General features: G+C 53.5%; 11 protein-coding genes across 11 annotated transcripts; 6 read left to right on the top strand and 5 right to left on the bottom strand.

Moving 5' to 3' along the window:
• Window positions 1–902: 902 nt before the first annotated feature.
• Window positions 903–2,142, top strand: CORC01_09977 (uncharacterized protein; the record flags this gene model as incomplete). Its single annotated transcript, XM_022621606.1, has 3 exons — window positions 903–960; window positions 1,038–1,199; window positions 1,391–2,142. 3 exons carry the CDS (start codon window positions 903–905, stop codon window positions 2,140–2,142), a joined length of 972 nt encoding a protein of 323 aa, XP_022471922.1.
• A 401-nt stretch (window positions 2,143–2,543) lies between these two features.
• Window positions 2,544–5,154, bottom strand: CORC01_09976 (3-isopropylmalate dehydratase; the record flags this gene model as incomplete). The annotated part of the gene is made up of 4 exons (XM_022621605.1): window positions 2,544–4,664; window positions 4,759–4,833; window positions 4,955–4,986; window positions 5,055–5,154. 4 exons carry the CDS (start codon window positions 5,152–5,154, stop codon window positions 2,544–2,546), a joined length of 2,328 nt encoding a protein of 775 aa, XP_022471921.1.
• Window positions 5,155–5,896: 742 nt separating this feature from the next.
• Window positions 5,897–6,142, bottom strand: CORC01_09975 (uncharacterized protein; the record flags this gene model as incomplete). Its single annotated transcript, XM_022621604.1, has 1 exon — window positions 5,897–6,142. One exon carries the CDS (start codon window positions 6,140–6,142, stop codon window positions 5,897–5,899), a length of 246 nt encoding a protein of 81 aa, XP_022471920.1.
• A 1,578-nt stretch (window positions 6,143–7,720) lies between these two features.
• CORC01_09974 (uncharacterized protein) lies at window positions 7,721–9,334 on the bottom strand (the record flags this gene model as incomplete). Its single annotated transcript, XM_022621603.1, has 1 exon — window positions 7,721–9,334. One exon carries the CDS (start codon window positions 9,332–9,334, stop codon window positions 7,721–7,723), a length of 1,614 nt encoding a protein of 537 aa, XP_022471919.1.
• Window positions 9,335–11,387: 2,053 nt separating this feature from the next.
• CORC01_09973 (uncharacterized protein) lies at window positions 11,388–11,615 on the top strand (the record flags this gene model as incomplete). The annotated part of the gene is made up of 1 exon (XM_022621602.1): window positions 11,388–11,615. The coding sequence occupies one exon, from the start codon at window positions 11,388–11,390 to the stop codon at window positions 11,613–11,615; it is 228 nt and encodes a 75-aa protein (XP_022471918.1).
• Window positions 11,616–11,866: 251 nt separating this feature from the next.
• CORC01_09972 (uncharacterized protein) lies at window positions 11,867–12,058 on the top strand (the record flags this gene model as incomplete). Its single annotated transcript, XM_022621601.1, has 1 exon — window positions 11,867–12,058. The coding sequence occupies one exon, from the start codon at window positions 11,867–11,869 to the stop codon at window positions 12,056–12,058; it is 192 nt and encodes a 63-aa protein (XP_022471917.1).
• Window positions 12,059–12,641: 583 nt separating this feature from the next.
• CORC01_09971 (uncharacterized protein) lies at window positions 12,642–12,740 on the top strand (the record flags this gene model as incomplete). The annotated part of the gene is made up of 1 exon (XM_022621600.1): window positions 12,642–12,740. One exon carries the CDS (start codon window positions 12,642–12,644, stop codon window positions 12,738–12,740), a length of 99 nt encoding a protein of 32 aa, XP_022471916.1.
• A 483-nt stretch (window positions 12,741–13,223) lies between these two features.
• CORC01_09970 (uncharacterized protein) lies at window positions 13,224–14,655 on the bottom strand (the record flags this gene model as incomplete). The annotated part of the gene is made up of 2 exons (XM_022621599.1): window positions 13,224–14,354; window positions 14,410–14,655. 2 exons carry the CDS (start codon window positions 14,653–14,655, stop codon window positions 13,224–13,226), a joined length of 1,377 nt encoding a protein of 458 aa, XP_022471915.1.
• Window positions 14,656–15,168: 513 nt separating this feature from the next.
• CORC01_09969 (V-type proton ATPase subunit F) lies at window positions 15,169–15,718 on the top strand (the record flags this gene model as incomplete). The annotated part of the gene is made up of 4 exons (XM_022621598.1): window positions 15,169–15,225; window positions 15,282–15,317; window positions 15,380–15,514; window positions 15,578–15,718. 4 exons carry the CDS (start codon window positions 15,169–15,171, stop codon window positions 15,716–15,718), a joined length of 369 nt encoding a protein of 122 aa, XP_022471914.1.
• A 366-nt stretch (window positions 15,719–16,084) lies between these two features.
• Window positions 16,085–16,759, bottom strand: CORC01_09968 (ML domain-containing protein; the record flags this gene model as incomplete). The annotated part of the gene is made up of 3 exons (XM_022621597.1): window positions 16,085–16,201; window positions 16,256–16,472; window positions 16,551–16,759. 3 exons carry the CDS (start codon window positions 16,757–16,759, stop codon window positions 16,085–16,087), a joined length of 543 nt encoding a protein of 180 aa, XP_022471913.1.
• Window positions 16,760–17,618: 859 nt separating this feature from the next.
• CORC01_09967 (uncharacterized protein) lies at window positions 17,619–18,059 on the top strand (the record flags this gene model as incomplete). The annotated part of the gene is made up of 1 exon (XM_022621596.1): window positions 17,619–18,059. The coding sequence occupies one exon, from the start codon at window positions 17,619–17,621 to the stop codon at window positions 18,057–18,059; it is 441 nt and encodes a 146-aa protein (XP_022471912.1).
• Window positions 18,060–20,338: the final 2,279 nt, after the last annotated feature.

The raw sequence follows: 20,338 nt of genomic DNA, 5'->3' as shown, positions 1-20,338 counted from the left end.
ACACAATTATAATTGCATGGTGAGACGCAGCATCAAACTAAGAATAACACCCTTCCGAACAGTAATCTTCTAATGACATTCTAGGCCAATCTTGACTTCTTGATGATGATCATTCCGTTCGTGTTATATTGCCAAAACACTAATATTTTCGTCTAATATTTGCCATGTCCCCGACGAGCCCGAATGACCGAAGCAAAGATTACAGTTTAAGACTACGAGTGTCCATGCATGATGGAGTTTTTCGATGCTCAACTAAGAAATGGTACACGCCCCTGAGGCTGATGCTGGCCGCGTAGTTTTACAAAGACATTATATGAATCGGGCCGGACGGCAGACAAAAACTGGACCTGTTACAAATCCATCTTCATAATGCCGCGATTCCAAATAGATCAACAGTTACCAGTTACGACGTTAAGCCAACGACACATCCCAAATCTAGTCTCTTCCAACCCACCAAACTATCCAGGGCGCGCCCACCCGTACCACGCTTCTCAACTCAAGTTTTTGAGCATCATCATCATGAGCAACTCCTCAACCCCCGTTTCTCTATAAATGTCTTCAAAAGAGGTTCGGCTGACCGGATTGACGTCTGGCGAGGGTTTTCAGCGAGCCGGAGACCCAAGCCCCACGTCTCGTCGTCGAATTTTGCTCCGGTTTTTATCGCCGAAAAATGGCCCCCATTTCCCCACACCCGCCCTCCTGTGCGTCCGTCCTCCGCACAGGATGCCGCGCGCCTTACTCCTGCCTCCTCACCACCCACCACCGCACATCACCTTACTTACAGACACGCCAAGATGAAGCCGCAAGCGTGCTAACATTTGTGTCCACTTTTTCAATAAACTAGTATACTTATTCAATTCCCATCTCGTGCTTCTCGTCTCGCTCAATGACAGCTAGCAGCAATGGCCGTAAAAGCTCTCATCTCCACCCTCGAGGATGAAATCCTTGATCCCGAAGAGGGTAGGTCATCCCATCGAATGAAATAGATCACCTAACCACAGCAACCACTTACACGGGAGCGTCGCGATGTGCTACAGAAACCTTCTTCCTCTTCTCCCACAACATCCCATCCTCGAATCTGGGCTTCATCGACCCAAAAGCCACAGAACTTTCCTTGACACTAGCGGGCAGAGACTTCACGATCCACCAGTCCCCTACGGTCCTCTCATCGACCCGCGCCGGAGGCACGACCGGGGCCGGTCAGTACTTCTATCCTTCTCCCCCCTCGACGTTAAAGTCAAATCATCACAGACCCATTCTCCATCACCCCCTTGTCATTTTAGTCAAACCTGCTCTCAACCTCAATTTCAACCTCACTCTAGTTTCTTATCCCAAGATGCCGATGCCATTCAATTTTCCAGTCTGACTAAAAGCAACAACCCGCAAACAGTCCTTTGGAAAATAACCCCCCTCTTCGCAACCTACCTCTCCTCCCCAACCTCCCCCTTCTCGCCAATCTTCACCCCGTCCTCCACAGTCCTCGAACTAGGCTGCGGCATCTCCCCGCTGACAGCCCTCCTCCTCGCCCCACGCATCGCCCGCTACGTCCTGACAGACCAGCCCTACGTCGCGCGCATGATCCACCAAAACCTCGAGGCGAACCCCCTCCCAAAGTCCCCGTCCTCACGCCGTTCACGAAAAGCAGCAAACACAGCAACCTCCTCTTACGCCTCATCATCAACGACAACACCGTCGTCGCAAACCCCGGGAACAATCGACTTCCGCCCCCTGGACTGGGAACTCGACACCCCAGACGCCTCCCTAACGGGCTCCGCCCTCGCCCGCAGTTTCGACGCCGTCGTCTGCTGCGACTGCATCTACAACGAGGCCCTCGTCGAACCCCTCGTCTCCACCACCGCCGACCTCGCCCGCCTCCGCCTCCGCGCCCAGCAGGACGACAAGGCTGACAACTTCCCGTCCTCCTCCTCGGCAACGACGACGCCGGACCGGCCCGAGCCGTGCGTCTGCATCGTGGCGCAGCAGCTCCGCAGCCCCGACGTCTTTGAGGAATGGATCGGCGCCTTCCATCGCGACTTTCGTATCTGGCGCGTGCCGGATGAGTTGCTCCCTGCGGGATTGAGGATCGAGTCTGGCTTCGTTGTTCACGTCGGCATCTTGAGGGAACCTGAAGTTGATGTCTGAAACCCCGTAGGTCCAAAATATGCAGCGTATCAACATCCACCACCAGGTACGATGGCCTTTGAAGATATACAAGAGTCATTTCACTGGGGGCCTGGAGATTGGAAGATGAAGTTTGCGAAAACTCTGTTCTGTGACGAACTGCGCATCTAATTCGTTTCAAAACTTTTTTCGCAGCTTCTTGTGAATGAAAAGCCACTTATACCATATTCTTTGAATATCCCCAAATCGCCGCCAGTGTGATGATAGGTTGTCATCTATGGACAGATGAATGTCCCCAAAAAGCCATAACCCACATTCGTATCGTAGACACGTTACATGACAAAACTCCCTTTGTTTGAAACAAGCCAATTCATTTTTTTTGTGTTTTCGTCTGCTCTTTTTTTTTGTCTTCCTTGGATCACCTACCACTCGAGAGGCTCCTTCTTGGTCTCGCCCCGATTCGTCTTGGGGACGGGGACGGCCTTGGCAAGGAGACGACCAGTCTTGGGATCCCTCTTGAGGTAGTTTGTGCCGTCGAGCCAGGGTGTGAGCTGGGACATGCGACGCTCGTAGTCGGCGATCTTGTCGTTCTGCTGCATGGTGAGGCCAATGTCGTCGAGGCCGTTGACGAGGCAGTGTTTCCGGAACTCCTCCACGTCAAAGGAGGCGAGGGTGTTGCCGTCGGCGTCCTTGATAAGCTGGTTGGGCAGGTCGATCTCGACCTCCCGGCCGGCACGCGCCTCGTCGGCAATCTTCTCGAGCTTCTCCTTGTCAGGCATGATGATGGGCAGCATGCCGTTCTTGAAGGTGTTGTTGAAGAAGATGTCGGCGTAAGACGGCGCGAGGACGCAGCGAATGCCAAAGTCATTGAGGGCCCAAGGGGCGTGCTCTCTTGAGGAACCGCAGCCAAAATTGGGGCCGGTGACGACGAGGATCTTGGAGCTGCGGTAGGGTTCCTTGTTTAGGACGAAGTTGGGGTTTTCGGAGCCGTCCTCGTTGAAACGGAGGGCGTAGAAGAGGGCGTTGCCGAGACCAGTGCGCTTGATGGTCTTTAGGAACTGCTTGGGGATGATGGCGTCGGTGTCGACGTTGGACCTCTCCAGAGGGGCGGCGATACCCTTGAGGCTGGTGAACTTGGGGAGGCCCAGGGAGGTTCCAGCAGAGATGGTGTTGGTATGGGGTTCGTTGTCTTCCGGTCGATCCGCAAGGGCGTCCTTCTCCGAGTCACTCTCCTCGACCCGCTCGTCGACGTGGGGTTCGCTGTCGGGAGTAATGGTAGCCTGAAGCTTAGGGCTGGTCTGGTATCCCTCCAACTTTCTGACATCAGCCAGCTTGCCAACGATCCCGGCGGCTGCGGCCATGACGGGGGACATGAGGTGAGTGCGGGAACCGGCACCCTGGCGACCCTCAAAGTTTCTGTTGCTGGTTGAAGCGCATCTCTCCTTGGCGGCAAGGATATCGGGGTTCATGCCCAAGCACATACTGCAGCCGGCCTCACGCCACTCGAAGCCAGCGGCCTCAAAGATTTTGTCCAAGCCCTCAGCCTCGGCTTGAGTCTTGATGAGACCAGAGCCGGGTACGACCATGGCGCGCTTGATGTTCGCCGCAATCTTCTTGCCCTTGACGATGTGGGCCGCAGCGCGCAAATCCTCGATACGAGAATTTGTGCAGGACCCGATGAAGACCTTGTCGATAGGGATGTCCTCCATGGGGGTTCCAGGGGTAAGGCCCATGTACTCGAGCATTCTGCGGCCGGCGGCCTTCTTGTTCTCGGTGGAGAAGGTCTCAGGGTCGGGGACAACGCCGGTGATGGGGATAACGTCCTCGGGACTCGTGCCCCAGGTGATGGTGGGGATGATGTCCTTGCCGTCAATGAAGACGTCAATATCGTACTTGGCGTCAGCGTCGGACTGGAGAGACTTCCAGTACTTGACGGCCTTGTGCCACTCATCCGAGTTGTACTTGGGAGCCAGGGGACGGTTCTTAAGATACTCGAAGGTGACCTCGTCGGGAGCGACCATGCCGGATCTTGCACCGCCCTCGATGGACATGTTGCAGATGGACATGCGGGCTTCCATGCTGAGGTTGCGGATGACGGAACCGCAGAACTCGATGACAGCGCCGGTGCCGCCAGCCGTTCCGATCTTGCCAATGGCGTGCAAGACAACATCCTTGGAGCTGACGCCCGGGCCCAACTCTCCGTCGACCTGTATCCGCATGTTCTTGCTCCTCTTGGTGATCAAGCACTGGGTGGCGAGGACGTGCTCGACTTCGCTGGTACCGATACCGAAGGCCAGCGCACCGAAGGCGCCGTGGGTCGAGGTGTGACTGTCACCACAGACAACAGTGGTGCCGGGAAGGGTGAAGCCTTGCTCGGGGCCAATAACGTGGACGATACCCTGGCGCTTGTCACCGAGCCCAAAGTATGTGAGGCCAAAGTCCTTGACGTTCTCCTCGAGGGTCATGCACTGGATTCTGGAGTCATCCTCGGCGATGAAGGAGCCGATGTCCTTCATGCCTTTCCGCGATGAGGTGGGGACATTCTGGCCAGCCATATGTTAGCGATTGGAAAGGGCGCCGCTGCGGGACTGAGGGGCGGCGATGTCTTCGCATGCGCGCGTTTGGGTGGGGACTTACGTGATCGGTCGTCGCGAGGGTGCAGTCCGGTCGCCGGACCTTACGGCCAGCATTCTTCAGGCCCTCAAAAGCTTGCTGCAGCCCTTTGTTAGCGAGGTGTCACGGTGGGGTCGCTAAACCGACGTCATCCGAGCTGAAGGACGAAAACAGCAAACGAGGAAGCTGTTTGGGGGGAAAGGGAGCAGCGTCAACGTACAGGAGAGGTGACCTCATGCACGAGATGTCGGTCTGCGTTTCAACCATTGTCAGCATATGAATTCTCCGCGAAAGCTCATAGGAAGCAGGCGCAGACTTACCAATGTACAGCAGGATAGTGCCGTCCAGCTTCTCGTCTACGACATGGGCCTGAAGGACCTTGTCGTAGAGAGTCTGCGGGGTGCCTTCGGCAACAGGCATTTTGTGCAACTCGGGACGGGAGGGAACAAGTTCAAAAGCAGGTCAAGACGGCCTCAATTGTAGAGAACTGTTTGGTGTGAGGGGTTTCCCAAGCTGATGCCAAATCAAATCTGTGTGTGAGAGGTGTCGATGGGGGCTGTGAGTTTGTATGCGATTGTAATTTAGTGGATGAAACAAGGGAGGGATGGTGAGAGGGGAGGACGTTGGAAATGGAGAACGGGAAAAATATTAGAAAACGTAGGAAATATCTTGGGTAGGAGGAGGGTGTGGCAGGGTGTGGGGGAAGAGCAGCTCAATATGTATCTGCCGGACCGGGAGGCCTTCGTCCCTCTCTGTCTGCTTTGCTTGCGCCGATGCGTAGCTGGGGCCGGGTGGGCCCAGGGGGGGCAGGGTGGGAGGGGGGGGGGGGGGTGAGAGCTTACATGGTGACTGGCGGGCGGGCGGGGGCTCTTCCGCTCTTGTTTTCCATTTCCTGCCGGAAACGGGAGAATAGAAGAATTTATTGAAAAATAAATAGATACCCAAAAAAAAAAAAAAAAAAAAAAAAAAAAAAAAAAAGGGATACGAAATCGGAGCGAGAGACAGAGACGTGCAAGGGCGACAACAAGAGGCACGCACGCCCGTCCGCCCGCCCCTCTGCAAAAGTGCCCGCAAACCGCAGGTACTTCGACCCTTTCCCACTGCGCCAATGCACCCAGAGTCCCATATATGAGGTACCTACCCAGGTATTGAGGTGAGGTAGCTAACGGAACAAGCAACGATGACTGAAGCTCTGGGACGAAAAGATTCCAGTTCCGATTATCGGAGGCGCCAGCTCCAGCCAGAGGCGGGTCCGGTCGACGGAAGACCTGCGAACGCGGGGTACAGCGCCCTGATTTGCAAATGACGCCCACGGATTGGCCCGCCGCCACAAGGTGCCCTGGCCCGGGGGTCCCGCATTCCACTTGACGCCAGAGAACCTTTCAGGTGCGGCCATGAACTCGGGCATTTTGTAGTACCCGGGTTTCTCAAGACTCAACACACGCCACATAAGGTACAGCAATTATCCCCGGAGCGTTAAGGAGTGGGAGAGACGGGCAAGACTGGAAACGTCTTTTTTAAAGGCTTAAAAGGGGGCGCGAAGCAACGGAGCCACACGGGCATCCACCGTACACCATCATAGGGCACCGTGGGCCACCATGTCAAGTACGACTCTTTTGATGCTTGAAAAATCTCTCCATGAGGATACCCGATACATACCATCAATGACCATGTTCGGCACTTTGTCAACTCCACTGCTTGACTACACGTCCCGCACGTGAGACGCAAAGAGCCCGCAATCTGACCAGTAATGTGGGCTCCAATGGGCTCAGCGCCGCCCGAAACAGCAACTCGTTGAATTCTGATGTGTCCGACTTGTACCTCTGGGCCCAGCAACGTCTCCGTTTTGTTCCGTCGTTTGCCGTTGCTGACTTTTTTTTCTTCTCTTGCTCTCACTCTCAAAGCGTTTATTTGTTCGCTCTGGCTAAGTAATTAGTAGGAAGGATCCGGATATATACATGCCAGATTCTCTCCAGTACATGCGCCAGCGAGACTAGATAGTAGAAGAGGATCGACACTGGCGCAGGTTTCATTTGTACCCCTCCTGTACGTGATTGACGCGATGCCGATGCTGCATTGCAGCACCTCACTTACTTTCTGCCTCTCAACGGTCCCGATCTTATTCCAGGCCCCCGGCACTTTTTGTGCACTAATAACTCTACCTTACAAAGTGCCTTACGAAGTACCTTACATAGTAGTACTCAGCTCCGTCCCAAGACTGAGAAGAGGAGTACGTACCACGGAGTGTCGCCCGTCCGTTCAAGCAGCCGTGGCAGTGAACCAACAATCCCTGAATCCCATCCTGGAGCTGGATGCAACATCCGCCCGCCGAGGCTTACTCGATGATGACGCTGCAGAACTGCGCGATAACACGATAGGGCCTGGATCGCCGCTGCTACTGCCCGGGCTACTGCTGTCGCCACGCAATGTTCAGCATGAGGCAGCTTCACCGCATCGGCCGGTCCTCCTATGGTCATCCCAACAAGCGTCCCAAGCTAATCCGGAGGCCACCACCAGCCCGAGGTGCCGACTTCATCATGCATCGCGAAAGCGAACCCGGCAGCTCGATCTGCGGTGCAACTTTATTTGATGAATGAAAATAGCCATACAGGCATACCGGTATCAATATTTTGTCAACCTGTCAACAACCCGGCCGTCTGCCATCGCGCTGCCAACCCCGTCCAAGCACCCAAGGCAATCAAGTCTGAAGAGGTTCCTCTTGGCGCTGCACTCTTGGCCTGCCCCTTGGCCTGCCTCTACCCCACATAAGCTCAAACAGCGCCCGTTCAACTCGTATCATGTGCATTTGACGCTGCGCTTTCGGCCTCCGTCTTATCAAACATTTCTTTCCCCCTACCCAGCCGATGTGCGGCCTCCGCAGCGCCTCACCCAGCCGACCTGGTCCCTACAGCGCCGATCGGCGGTTGTTCGGGCTCCAACGCCAAGCTTTCCTCCACAACCTCCCTTTCTCGTTACCCACCGGCTGTTAACAACCGAGAATCGTAATCAACCTCCCCAGCAAGCCTTGCACCATCTGGATCACCCACGCAATCCCCTGCGCGCTGCGGACCGCTACCGCCAATAGGATGAAGATACTACTCAGCGCGACTAGAAACAGTCCAACGTCCCTCCAGTTTGACTCGTTGGCATCAAGTCGCTTTCTGGCAGGCGATGTCGGATCAAAGCAAGGTGATATGGCTTTCCAGTACCATCGAGCCAAGCTCCCCGCGATCTGCTTGCCGTGGGTGGCGCACTTTAGCACACACTTATTCAACATGTCTTCTCTCAAACGACTTCCGGTGTCGCCGCCTTCGGAGTCGCTGTTCACCAGGGTCGTTGACGTGCTGCAGCCAGCCTTCCAGCTGGCTTGGCTGGCTGCTGACAATTTCTCGTTCTCCGTTGGTGTGTCTTGCCGATTGCCGTCTCTCCCTATCATGACATAAAACGCCTTCGAACTCTTGCGGCTGTTGTCCGATTCTATGACGTCCGCTGCTCTGTCGCTTGGCTTCGACGGGCTTTTGCCCGAGAACCTCATGATTTTGAACTTGTTCCGCAATCTCCTACTCGGGACACAGTCTGGGAGAGGCTTCCTGAGACTGAGAGGCAGCACTCTGGGCGTTCCTCCCGCTGGGAGGCTCCGTTTCTGAGTTTCCACCGTCTTTTTGCCCGACTCGGCCACTGCGGCCCGCGCCGCCCCCGTCGATGCGATCTTGCTCTGGTCCTGCTGGTTGACTTGCTCTAACGCGGTTAGGTGTGATGTAGACATGGACATGTGTGATGTGACAGGGTCCTCGGCTTGGTTCTCCTGTCTGCCGCTGTCTGCCAAATTTCTCGCAGAGTATTTCCCGGCCCCCTTGTGGATCGCATCGTTTTGGTGCTGGAAGGCCAGCGTTTGGTTTGCTTTTGGTACCAAAGCCCTGATCCTTTTCTTGACGCTTTTCAGATGTCGGACATTTTCGGTCGCGATGTTCTCTGTCGATGTTGACATTTGTTCGTCGCATCTTCGACTCATGCGTCGATTCTGCAACATGCTCCAGCTTTCGCTGACTTTCCTCTTGGGTAGATTTTGGCATGGGCTCGATTGCAAAAGACCTTGGCCGGAGCCAATAGTGGTGGTGATGGGTATGGTGGCAGTCTCTGTCTTCAGAGCCTCCGTCTTTCTTACCTCTCGCTGGTATATCATGTCCTCGTGGATCTCCGTCCTTCTTGGAGTTGGTACTCGGTCCTCGAAAGTCAGACTTTTCAGGCTTGACGGCTCGTGAGTCACCCTGGAGCGGATGTCCCCCAGCGCGTTGATAGAATTTCTGGTCAACGGGTTCCCTTTGAGCGGGCTTTTGAGATCGCTCTGGTATATCAACGATGACGCGAATGGGGATATGTTCGCTATGATTGGTAGGCCATGAGTCTTGGCTGCCTGCTGGCTTTTGAACTCTTGCATTTGCTTGGTCAAAGAAAGACAAGCCGCTACTGGTGGCGCTGCTGCCGAGTGCTCTTCGCTGTTCAGGGCTTCCGGATCTCGAACCAGTGGGATAATCTGTTTTTCCTCCCATGGATTTATTGTTTCCCGCAGGGTATGACCTCTCAAGGAGGTCGTTGACATCATGTATACGCTTGCTAGTACTATTGTCGAACGACGAGTAGGGATTTTGGCTGAAGTTAGACATGGTACTTTTGAGGACCCATTGATGTTGTTCCCCAGCATGTCCTGATTGTCTACTTTCCGCAGAGCCATTGGGCTGGAAACGGCCCGGAGAGCTTTCCGGCCTCCCGGCTCTATCTCTGGGCACCGCTTGTCTAAAAAAGACACTGTCTTTTGAGGCCCTTGAGGTAATGGGGGTAGATCCTTTTCCATGGTTTCCCTTTTCGAGGGCTTCTCTTTGGTGATGGGATTTGGGGGCCTTATGTGGCCTGGCCGGCTTTTCGCACTGATATCTCGAGGCGGGGTCACGTCGCTAACCAGGAGCTGTATGTGTTCAGGTCCTCGGCCTTTGCTCAGACTGCGGCCGTTTCTCCCGAGCTCCGGGACCGTGGTGGATGCAAAGGATGATCGCCTGCTTTGGGGGTTTCGTAAAACCGTGTCGGACGAATCGGCATCACTTTCCTCCGAGATTAGATGCTTGGGCAGATGAGATTTGGGATCAGTGTGGCTCATTCCCAAACGATGGGTTGCTTGTTGCTCGGGCAGATTTCGGGTTTCTTTCGCTTCAGACCCTGATTCAATGGTCAGTACATCAACTGCCAGAGCTAGCAAAATGTAGACACTAGCACAGCTTACCACGGGTGGATATGCTCTTGGTTGACTGCGCAATTGGGCTAAGAATTGGCTCTTTTGCAGAAGACCACTGCTGCCTATGGCGTTGCCACTGAACCTTGCGCTGTGCTTGTCGTATGGCCTCCTTTTCTCGATCTTTCTGGGCAAATCTTTGTTCTTCTCGTTGCTGAAGCTTTTTAGTCACCTCCTGTGTAAGCAATTCGGCTCCTCGGCGCGTACGTCGAGAGTCAGACTTGTGTCGAGATTCCAGCTTTTGGTCGAAGGCCAAGGAAGCGGAGCTGAAGCTGGTCGTGGATGGTGTCAGAACGTCCAGTTCTCCAGTGAGGGGGTTGATTCCTGTGACGCCAAGGTAATCTCCACTCTCCTTCAGAGTTCTGCGCTCCAGCTGAACCAAACGACGTTCTTCCAGTGTTCGCTCTTCTCTCGAAGATCCAGTTGCTGGTGTGTGGGCAATCGTGTTAGCTCTCCGGAGGAGAGCTTCAGGTTCAGAAGATTGGCCTTTCCGAGAACGACCCAGTTCCTTTGCCGTATTCCAACGAGTGATGCGGTCAGAGCTCCGCCCTACTTGAGGAGGACTTGTGGGAGAGTGACTAGATCTTGACCGGGTTTTCTCGGCGGTTTCCTAGTACCCTTGATTCCGATGGGTGCTACCCTTCTCAGCCCGGCGGCTTGGAAAGACGGCCCTAAGACGCGCGCTTAGAGTTGGCCCCCGACCAAACCCTTCGGAGACTTGCTGTCCAGGGCGCCGGGATAAGACTCGAAATGATGGTCTGTCGGGCGGTCGACCGGTGGCTGGAGCTGAACGGGTCGACATAATTCAATTCGAGGAGATGCGGGGATAGAAATGCTGCGTAGTCAGACAGATAGACAGTAAACAAACAGTTTTGACACCAAGAGAACCCACGAACCCGTTGCCAGGTGTGTGCGGCGATTTTCAAAGATCGGAAATGATGGGTTGCAGTTGGGAAAGGAACATCCTTGCTGAGTAAGGGACGACAGATTTGAGCAGCCAACCTCACCAAGGCGCAACGGCTCGATGAGCAGCAGTTGCTATCAACCCCTGACTCGAGGTACAAGGCAGCTGCTTGTAAGTTGGCAACGCTCCTTCCCCAGAATTTTAATCAACTCAATGGTGTTCTTTCTTCCCCTTCCCCTATCCCTTCGTGCTTCGCCCTCTTCCTCCTCTTGTCGGCGTTGAACCGTATCGCCAGTTGTCGACGCCTGCGCAATGGATTTCCACCTCTTTGGCGAGTTGCCTCTGGAAGTTCGGGCTGAAATTTGGAAATTGTCACTTCCTCAAGTTGAGCCAGAAGTTTGCATTGTTTCATCCGGATGCGACACACCGCAATCGTTGCTGGTATATACTGCGTTTCCGGTGCTCATGCATGTTTGCCACGAGTCTCGGCAATTCGTTCAGAACTCCATGCTGAGTGGAATTGAATTCAAGCGTCCGGACTCGGCCATTGACACGGTCAATTTCTCTGTGCCATTTCGACCTTACCAGCCAGATTTGGATACCCTCTTCTGCCAAAATCAGGGCCCGGCATCTCTGGAAGACATCTCAGCGAAGACAAATTCGAGCACGTTCTTCAAGAAACACGTCATTTAGCCATCACTGGCGAGAAGGAATACTTGGACCTGGTAGCATGGGTACTCACATTCTACTTTCCGAAACTGGAGACTCTGTCGGTGGTCGTTGGGAATCCCTCTCTTAAGTCTTGCTTTGGATCCTACTTCGACGCACCAAAGACACGATGCAAGCTACTCCGGATATCTGCTGCAGATGCACAGATATACACCGTTGAAGAAAAAAGATTTGACGAAATTGGAACTTGCGATCTATCACGCCTCTCAGAATGCATGAGGGAGTACACACAAGAGCTCGAAAAGATCATCGAGGAGTGTTTCGACAGTATGGATAGAAGATTGCGAAAGGCTCATCGGTGGTGGAAGCGTGAAGCGAAGACTTTCAGGAGGGTTCAATACTTGACACAGACATTTATCGAGTACAAAGCAGAGGGTACATTTGGAAAGAGCATTATCATAGCATGAGACGGTCAATGAAGTTCGGGATGACAATAGATGAATAAACATACAGATAGGTATCATCAACAGGGTCCCTTGGAAAGAACCAAATGTATCAATCACTTAACGTATACGGCTATGAATGCGCCAAGATCTTTCTTCATCTAATTATCTTTTCAAAGGAGGCAGGTGCAACGCTTTCGGCGTACTTGCCTTCTCTCAAGATTTTTTTGAGCATTGAGCGATGCCTTTCTGCCTTATTTTCTTGAGTTATTTCCATGAGCTCCCTCTGAATTCCTTCCTTCCCTTTTACCATCTCAACATCAAGAATCATCCTTTTTTTTGTCTTGGCTCTGATATATCCTTCGCCCTCTCTATTAGTCATTCTCTTTACCTCCTTTCCTATATTCAGCCTTCGGAATCGACATCTTCACTCTCTCCACCCTAGACCGCTCATCGATTCACACCACCTTCGCTTGGTCCGGACGCCTCGCTTCCACAAAACATCGTAGTTATCACCAACCATGGCTTCTTCCAAATAGCGCCCTCAACTGCCCATCGAGCTCCGGCAGGTCATCTGGAAGGTCATACTACCTGACGAATCGGAAGTATGTGTGGTCACGTCTTCGTCAAGGGATATAGTCTTCACTGCCTTCTCTGTTCTCATGCAAGTCTGCCAAGACTCCCACCACCTCGCCCAGAATTCTAAGGCGAGGGGAATCGAATTTCGCTTTTGTGCGGAAGGCAAGTGCAACATCCCCATCAGAAGACTCAGCCTCCAGCTACCCAGACATCGTGTACTGTCACGATTGGGTGGCGCTGAATCTTCTAAAATTCGGATACAGTCCGGTGTGTTGCAGTTGCTCCGTTTATAACAATGCCCGGAACCTTAATATCTTTGCCGCCTTTCCCTGAACTTAGTTCAGCCGTGCCTGACTTCCTTGACCGTGATAACCGGATTTATACGATGACACCGAATGAATGCACATTTGAAAGAAATATTGTTTCAGGAATACGAAGTCAGTCTGGGACTTGAAGAGTCGATTAACAAAGGAGAACGCCGGCCCAGAGTTGACCATCCGCCCAAATCAGCCTAACGCCGCCATATGCTGCTGTAAATAAGTTTGAAGCCATCAAGCAAATGTTCCACCAGAGCAATTCCACCCATCTTTTGAGGTAACTACGTCACCGCTCAATGAAAGCCCGACCACCTGGAGGGGTACCGTTCCCCTTGTTGAGCACTTCTGTTTCTCCTCGCGCTGGCAAATGGGTTGTAATCCGGAGCACCCGTGTGGTCAAGGGCATCTGAACCAGTCGACCTCCTAGTCTCTGACTGCTTCAGCGGGCTTCCCCGACGCTGTTCCCGAGCAGCCATTTCTCTCGAATTCCGGGGCGACATGAAGCCCTGATTCATCTCATTGAGACTAGACGTCTTCTTGAGCGGCGAGTTCGCGTGGTTGAATACACCCAAATTCCCGCCAAAGCTTGTTGCTCCAGCGTTTGCGGTGGATGTTGAAGTGGACTGGTACATAGGTGCTGGAGGAAGGCTTTGACGGACCGAACGAGTACTGGGCACTGGTGTGTAAGACTCGGACCGCCGGTTCGAGGTTGGCGTAAAGAGACGAGAGGCGAAGCTGCTAATTGGAGGAGTGTGGACTGGGTCCTCCTGCTTCACGTGAGGATTGGGCGTAACCACGAACTCCTTCTTTATAACCGTTGTAGGCGTTCCAAGTTCAACGAAGGACTCCTCATCCTCAGCTTCTTCGGGGGAACACTGCGTACCGACATCGCGAACAACTGGGTGAAGGCGCGGCCGCACGAACTTGGTGTCGTACTCGTGGAGGACTTCCTTGTGGATGATGGCCGTATCTTTGATCTGCTGAGCATACCGAGTTTGGACGAAGACCAGCTGAACAGAAAGAATGAGTTGCAACACGATGCAGTTGAAGATTGTAACACTGGGTCTGGGATCCAAGGGGACCAGAGGGAGGAACATCATGTAGACGAGGACGTGGCCAGGGCTGAAGAGGCAGAAAAGCTGCAAGGAGACCGGAAGAGGGTCCCAGACGCTCAACTCCCAAACATCGTGTGATCTGTCGGGATGAGCTCGCGACTCAGCAGTCTCGGAGGACAAGAGGTTGTTCAACAGTCGGAGGGGCGAAGAGACGGCCGGATCGGACCTTGCTTTGACTCGCTGGGCTGACGGGGTGTGTGGTTTGTCTTCGACGTTGACTTGAAATAATCGGTACTGCCTTGTCCTCGTCATGACATAGAAGGCGTTGGCGACGGATAGGAGGCCAAGCATCCAAACAAGAGGCCGCACCTAACAGTCTGTTAGCCAATATGATGCGCAATTCAAATCACGCGATGCTACTGACAATGAAGGCGACGATGCTCCCGGAACTTCCATCGCTGAACACATCATCCTCAATCTCCGATGCTACGCAATTAGCTCTAGCGAGAAGGAACACAAAGTTGCAGCCGAGCCCGAGCTGTGTCCCCAGTGCTTTCGAATCCCAATCTCTTGTCTCCAGTTCTTCCGACAGCCAAAGCAAGAAGTCCATGGGGTTCAGCATGGCCTTCAGGCGCTCAGAGAGTGGCTTCTTTCGCACCAGACGCGGCATCTTGTTGGACTGCGCTTCTTCTCATCAGCAGGCGCTTCTGGACGGATAGGGTTATGGCGGCCTCGGTGGCGATGGCTTCGTGGTCGACGGGGTCGGGTGGCGTGTCGTTGTCGTTTGTCGTCGTTGTCGTCGTCGATTTCGTCGCTAGGTGGAATTGTTTACAAAGAAGTTTGGGCCTATTGATTTTTGGCCATTGTCCCGCTGCTAGGAGGAGCTTTCGACAGGGATACCATCCACATGTGCATGGACCGTAAATTCATTCGCGCACCTTGGAGATACGTACAGAAATGCATTACCTAAGGTGGGTGGGGTCTGGTCATCCGAGCCTGTTAGCAGTTCGGCTCCAGCAAGCAGTGCCTGGCACGAGAGCGCTAACAATTCAGCCACAGTGAGGTGCTGGAGTGGAGCTGTGCCAGTCCGGCTGCAGTACAGGTAATTAAGGGCAGTACGTCAATCCGTCCGCCGACCTCCTGGGCGTCGCAGGTTCTCCTACAACCGCACAAGTCATCCAAGATGGCTTCGCAAGCAGATATGAAGGACCGACAGTTCCTCGCCGTCATCGGCGACGAGGTAGGGACTATTGCATTCGATATTCCGGGCGATTGCAATTGCTGACAACCAGCTAGGACTCGGTCACCGGCCTCCTCCTCGCTGGCATTGGGGTGCGCTCTTTCGACCGAACAATGGATCCGACTGCGGCTCGAGATAACTGACAAGTGTACAGCACGTCAGCACGGGCGCCGACCAAGAAAAGAACTTCCTCGTGGTGGATGGCAAGACAGACACCTCTGCGATCGAGTCTGCCTTTGAATCCTTCACATCGCGGAAGGACATCGGCATCATCCTCATCAACCAGCACGTCAGTAACGATCGAGGGGAGGAAGACGTTTGGTTACAGAACAAAGGCTGATTGAAGGAACAGATTGCCGATCGCATAAGACATCGCGTCGATACGTACACAGCTGCTTTCCCGACCGTTCTCGAGATTCCGAGCAAGGACCACCCTTACGACCCCGAGAAGGACAGCGTTCTGCGCAGAGTGCGCCGGCTGTTTGGCGAATAAGCTTGTCACCCATAGTATTCTGGAACTGGTGAGAACTGAGAGGCAAAAAGTGGTACGTTGGTAGCGTATTCTGGTTTTGGATGGGCCATACTGGCCTATCAGGAATAAATTGCGAGCTGCATGCCTAGCACCGCTACCCTATGTACGTTCGCATCATTATGCCAATACTCCTACGCAGAATAAACACTCAAAAAGGACCTTCAAACGAATTCATCTTACGGGGAAATTGAAGTGCGGTATGCCAAATTCCTGATGCTACCAGTGTTATGAGATGAAGAGAAACCCCACCAACAATTTGGATGTATCGCTACGTGTGACTGTAACCCATGCCCCATCATCGTAAACCTTCGTGTGCTTGTAATTAATTTAAAGCTCCAAGCTGAAGAAGCTCTTGGTGTTGCGCGAGAAGACGACTTGAGCGGTCAAGCAAGTGATGGGGACGTCATCGGCGGTGTAGACGTCAGCAAAGACAGTGTATTTGCCCTACAAATACAGTCAGCAATCCGACAGTAATTCGCGCAGACGGACCGGACTTACGGAGGGAATCTCGTTAGGAAGCTCAACGGACTTGGTCACGGTAAGAACACCCTTCTCGATAGGGCACTCGAGGTCGACGTTCTCGATTTGCTCGCACAGATCCGCCTTGGTGCTGATAAGGCGGATCAGGCCGTACTTGACCTGGAGAAGGACATATGCGCCACTCTCAATGTTCTGCTTGACGGTGCCGGAAGCCTTGATGACAAGCTCCTTGCCACTGGAACATCATGTTAGCTGACGCCCTTTCACGAGGATGCGATATGCTTCATCATAGATTGGGCTGCAAACAACTTACGCCTGAGGAGGGTTGGGAGAGAGGTCTACGCTATCGATTGTGACGATATCCTCGTCGTGGGACTTGGGGCATAGCTCCAAGGGTGAGTCGCCAGGGACTTTGAGGTCTTCGTTGACAATGACGGACTGGTCTCTCTGGACCAGAACGCTGGCACCAGCCGGGGTAAGACCGGCGGAGAGAAAGGCGATGACAGCTGTGGCGAACCTCATCTTCGACGTGATTTGGTGCGATTAGGGAGATGGGAATCGGGATTTCGAACAACGGCGGTCTCGACGTGGTTGATGCTTGGTGTGTAATCGTCGGCGTCCGATGTTCGATGTTTAGCGTGAAGATGATGGGAGGTGGTTGAGAAGTGGTTCCTACGAGTGGCTTTGGTTGGTAGGTGCAACGAACGGGGCTGGGTTCGGAGGGAGAACGTCATGGGGACAACCAAAGATTCCTCTGATTGGGTGGAGCTAGGTGGACCTTGCTTGGGACAAGCGCCTTTCCTTCCCCAGCGACCATGGCGACATTGAAGGTGAAGTATCCGTACCTTTCATTGACTATGTCTTTGATTGTGAATCAGGCCGTTTCCTACGATGATTTGCATAATTGAAAAAAATAGTTTTTTCTTCTCTCGATTGATATAACATATTAAATGGACAGAAACCGTTCCTGGACGAAGAATCTTTTTTTTTTTTTTTTTTTTTTTTTTTTTTTTTTTTTTTTTTTTTTTTTTTTTATTTATATATTTTGGTTGTCCAAAAGTTTAAATTTTTTTTTTTTTTTGTTTTCCTTTTTGGCCTCGCTGTGTTTCACGTTTATTTTTTTTTTTTTTTTTTTTTTTTTTTTTTTTTTTTTTCATACTGCGAGTGAATAACGTCAGAGTAATATCGAGGTTGGCCAAAAAGGTACATTCTGTTCTGTTGTCGTCGGTGCACGGGCCATCGTAAATTCCCACTCTTTTATGTCGTTCCCCTCCAAGATCCCACTTTCGTTATCAACTTCCCAGCTCCAGATTGCCTCCCGCCTTCGTCTTTTGGAGATTGAACCGGCCGAGTCACTACGAGCTGCGACCGTCGACTTGCGATGCGGGTGCCCTGTCATCATTTGTGCATTGGAGAAGCCGTCCATGCTCAAACAAGATGGCGCGCCATACAAGAAGAAGCTGCCAGCATTCTGGCCACAATGATGGGCTTGACTTTTTCGCCTCCGCTCGTGCTCGCTTCTATGCGTCGGCTGGAGCCCTGTCACGGAGAGCTGCTGGGCTGTTTCGACGGTCCAGCTTTCGTTGGAAGATCCCTGGAATCATGGTCCCGTGGACAGAACCGAAGCAGATGGACGCCAACCTCAGCATCCAAGGCCCAGTGCCCGCTATGTCGTTCAGGGATTCTCCATCATCACAAACCGCTGACTCCTCCAAGCTCCTCAGTGGCAGGGCTAGAACTGCATGGTGCGCTCTCCGATCAAAGCATCTTCAAGTCTCGACTGCGCAGGTTTCGTGATTGGACCAACCTGTCCGCGACTTAAGAAGTCGTGCTACGGCATGGATGATGACCTGAGGGAAAAGGTAGCCACAGCAGGAGCCACACCATCTCATGCGTCTTTCATGGTGGGAAACTGTTGTGCACGGATCCGTCGGCTTGAACCAATCAGCCCCGCGTCAAGTGCAGGGAGCTGGCGCAAACAAGTGCTCGAGTGAGCCGGAGAGTGTGGCCACCCTGCGTGGACAATGATTGGGGACCGTGGTCCTCAAGTACCGGACACCTCGACACGACGACACCTCAGCTGCAGCCCTGGCTATCAGTGTCGCAAACTTTTGGCAAGTCTCGAGGACGCGATTGTACGACAGGGAGATCCTAGTCAAAAGGACGCCGGCCGCGAATCATGCCGGGGGCTCTTATGCCTGCTGGGTGCCTATGAACGACGGAAAACCGCGACTCTTTGTTTTGTTTGTCTATTTCCAGTGGGCAAGGAGTTGGGGAGGGGATGATGAAGGGGGGCAAGAAGTGACACGTTGATCCCGTCAGCGAGGATAATTAAAGGTAACAGGCTGGATAAGCCGTCGAGACCACAGCGGGTACCGATGTCTTCCTCACGTCGTACTGTTCTTGGACTACACGAGCGCTCAGGGCAACCGTCCACTTCAAGGGCAATAACAGCCACCACTGCTCGCAAAGGCGCCGCGCGTGGTCTCATTTGAGGGCGCGCAAATGTGCTGGGCGTGGGGAGCATTGACTGATGGTGGTCAAAGTACCGATACTTCTGCAACTATGACTTGGTGAGGCAGATGAATGACACCTCACCAGCGAAAAGGCCGCGCCCCCATGCCTCCGTGTCGGCGTCGAAGTCAACGCAGCCTCCCATGTACCGATCTCCTGGAGGCCAACCTAGTCTGTCTTGGGGAGGGGTCGAGCCATCTTGTGCAGAAGGTTGAAGGCGCATCGGGTGACGGCGTAGGGCTTTGGAGAGAAGGAGAGCAACTGGAGGCGAGAGTGTGTCTGCTGCAGTGCTGAGCAGAGGAATGGTGGTTTGAGGTCCCAGTGTCGAGGGGACACATCGCTTCAGCCTGCAGTGATGATGACTTCAAGCTGCATGCCGTTGTCGCCTTGGTTTGGCGGGCGATGCATGACGCTTCACGAAAACGGTGATGGTGGAAGAGCTCCAGCTGCAGTCATCAGAACAATCTCTGCAGGCGGTTGACCTCATGGCAAATATGTAATACAGATATGAGTGAGCATCAAAGATACCGTCAGCCGTGGTGGGTAGACTGAGAGTCAACATTTGCGCATCTGAGTCGAAGCTCTTTGTCACCTCCAAAACTACAACGCAAAGTCGCATGCAAAACTGCAGGTCTCCAGCCTGACCAGGGCAGAAGCGACCTGTTGCAGGGAGCGATAGACCGGCTCCATGCACGATAATACTAGGCCCTGGCAGTAAGACCCGGTCCCCCATTCCCTACGATCCCGCCAACCAATGAGACGGGGGCGGCGCGAGGTTGAGTTGAGACTTGAGACTCGAGAGTCGAGACAAGTGGGAATCGGCACGACGCGACGCTGCGCCGTAGGACTTGGATCTTGCGACTTGGGGGGGACTTCGCTCTTTTGGGGGTTGGAAGGAACATGAGAAATGCTGCCCTTGGCCGGTCTGCCCCACCCAATGGCAAATCCAATCCAATCCAATTCCACCGCAGCCGAGAAGTCACCCAGCCAGGTACATGCCCAGAGGTTCCTTTTCTTCCTTTTGCTTCCTTTTAAGTTCCCAAGACTCTCAAGGCACCTTGGCCTATCCATACTTAGGTACCTTATCCGAATCTTACGGTGTAATAGCGGGTGGCCAATTTGTGGGTGGCCGACTTTGGCGTAGCCTCCGCTCCGGTTCCATGGCCCTCGACGCGATGAGCTCTCGACCACCGTATTCGCACCCCTTCGCCTTCGACCGGGCAGGCATTCCTGCGACCAAGAACCAAAAGCTCTCTTCACGGTGCGCCGGGACTTGGGTGGAGTTGTTGGCAGTGAAGATGATGGTGTCACGGCGAACTCTGAAGAGCTTCAAAGCAGTGGATGTGAGGGGCCGCGCCTTGGAGTCGGCCCATGGACTCCCATTGGATCGTCTTGCAGGTCCTCTCTTACAGTCACGACCTGGAGGGTCCTCCGAGTGTCTCTCCGGTCTCTTTGGCCTCTTCTACCCCTGGCCCACTGGCGCATTGGACTTGGATTGCCCTCAACCGGAAAGTGACTTTTGCCACCCGCCCAGCCTGCCTACGTTAGCACAAATCAGAGGAAAGCGACCGACTTTCACAAGTGAGT

The sequence above is a fragment of the Colletotrichum orchidophilum genome (assembly GCF_001831195.1).
Source record: "Colletotrichum orchidophilum strain IMI 309357 chromosome Unknown Scaffold_94.1, whole genome shotgun sequence".
NCBI classification, from domain to species: Eukaryota; Fungi; Ascomycota; class Sordariomycetes; order Glomerellales; family Glomerellaceae; genus Colletotrichum; species Colletotrichum orchidophilum.
Note: the sequence above shows the minus strand (reverse complement) of the source record. Positions and strands in the feature narration are given on the sequence as shown.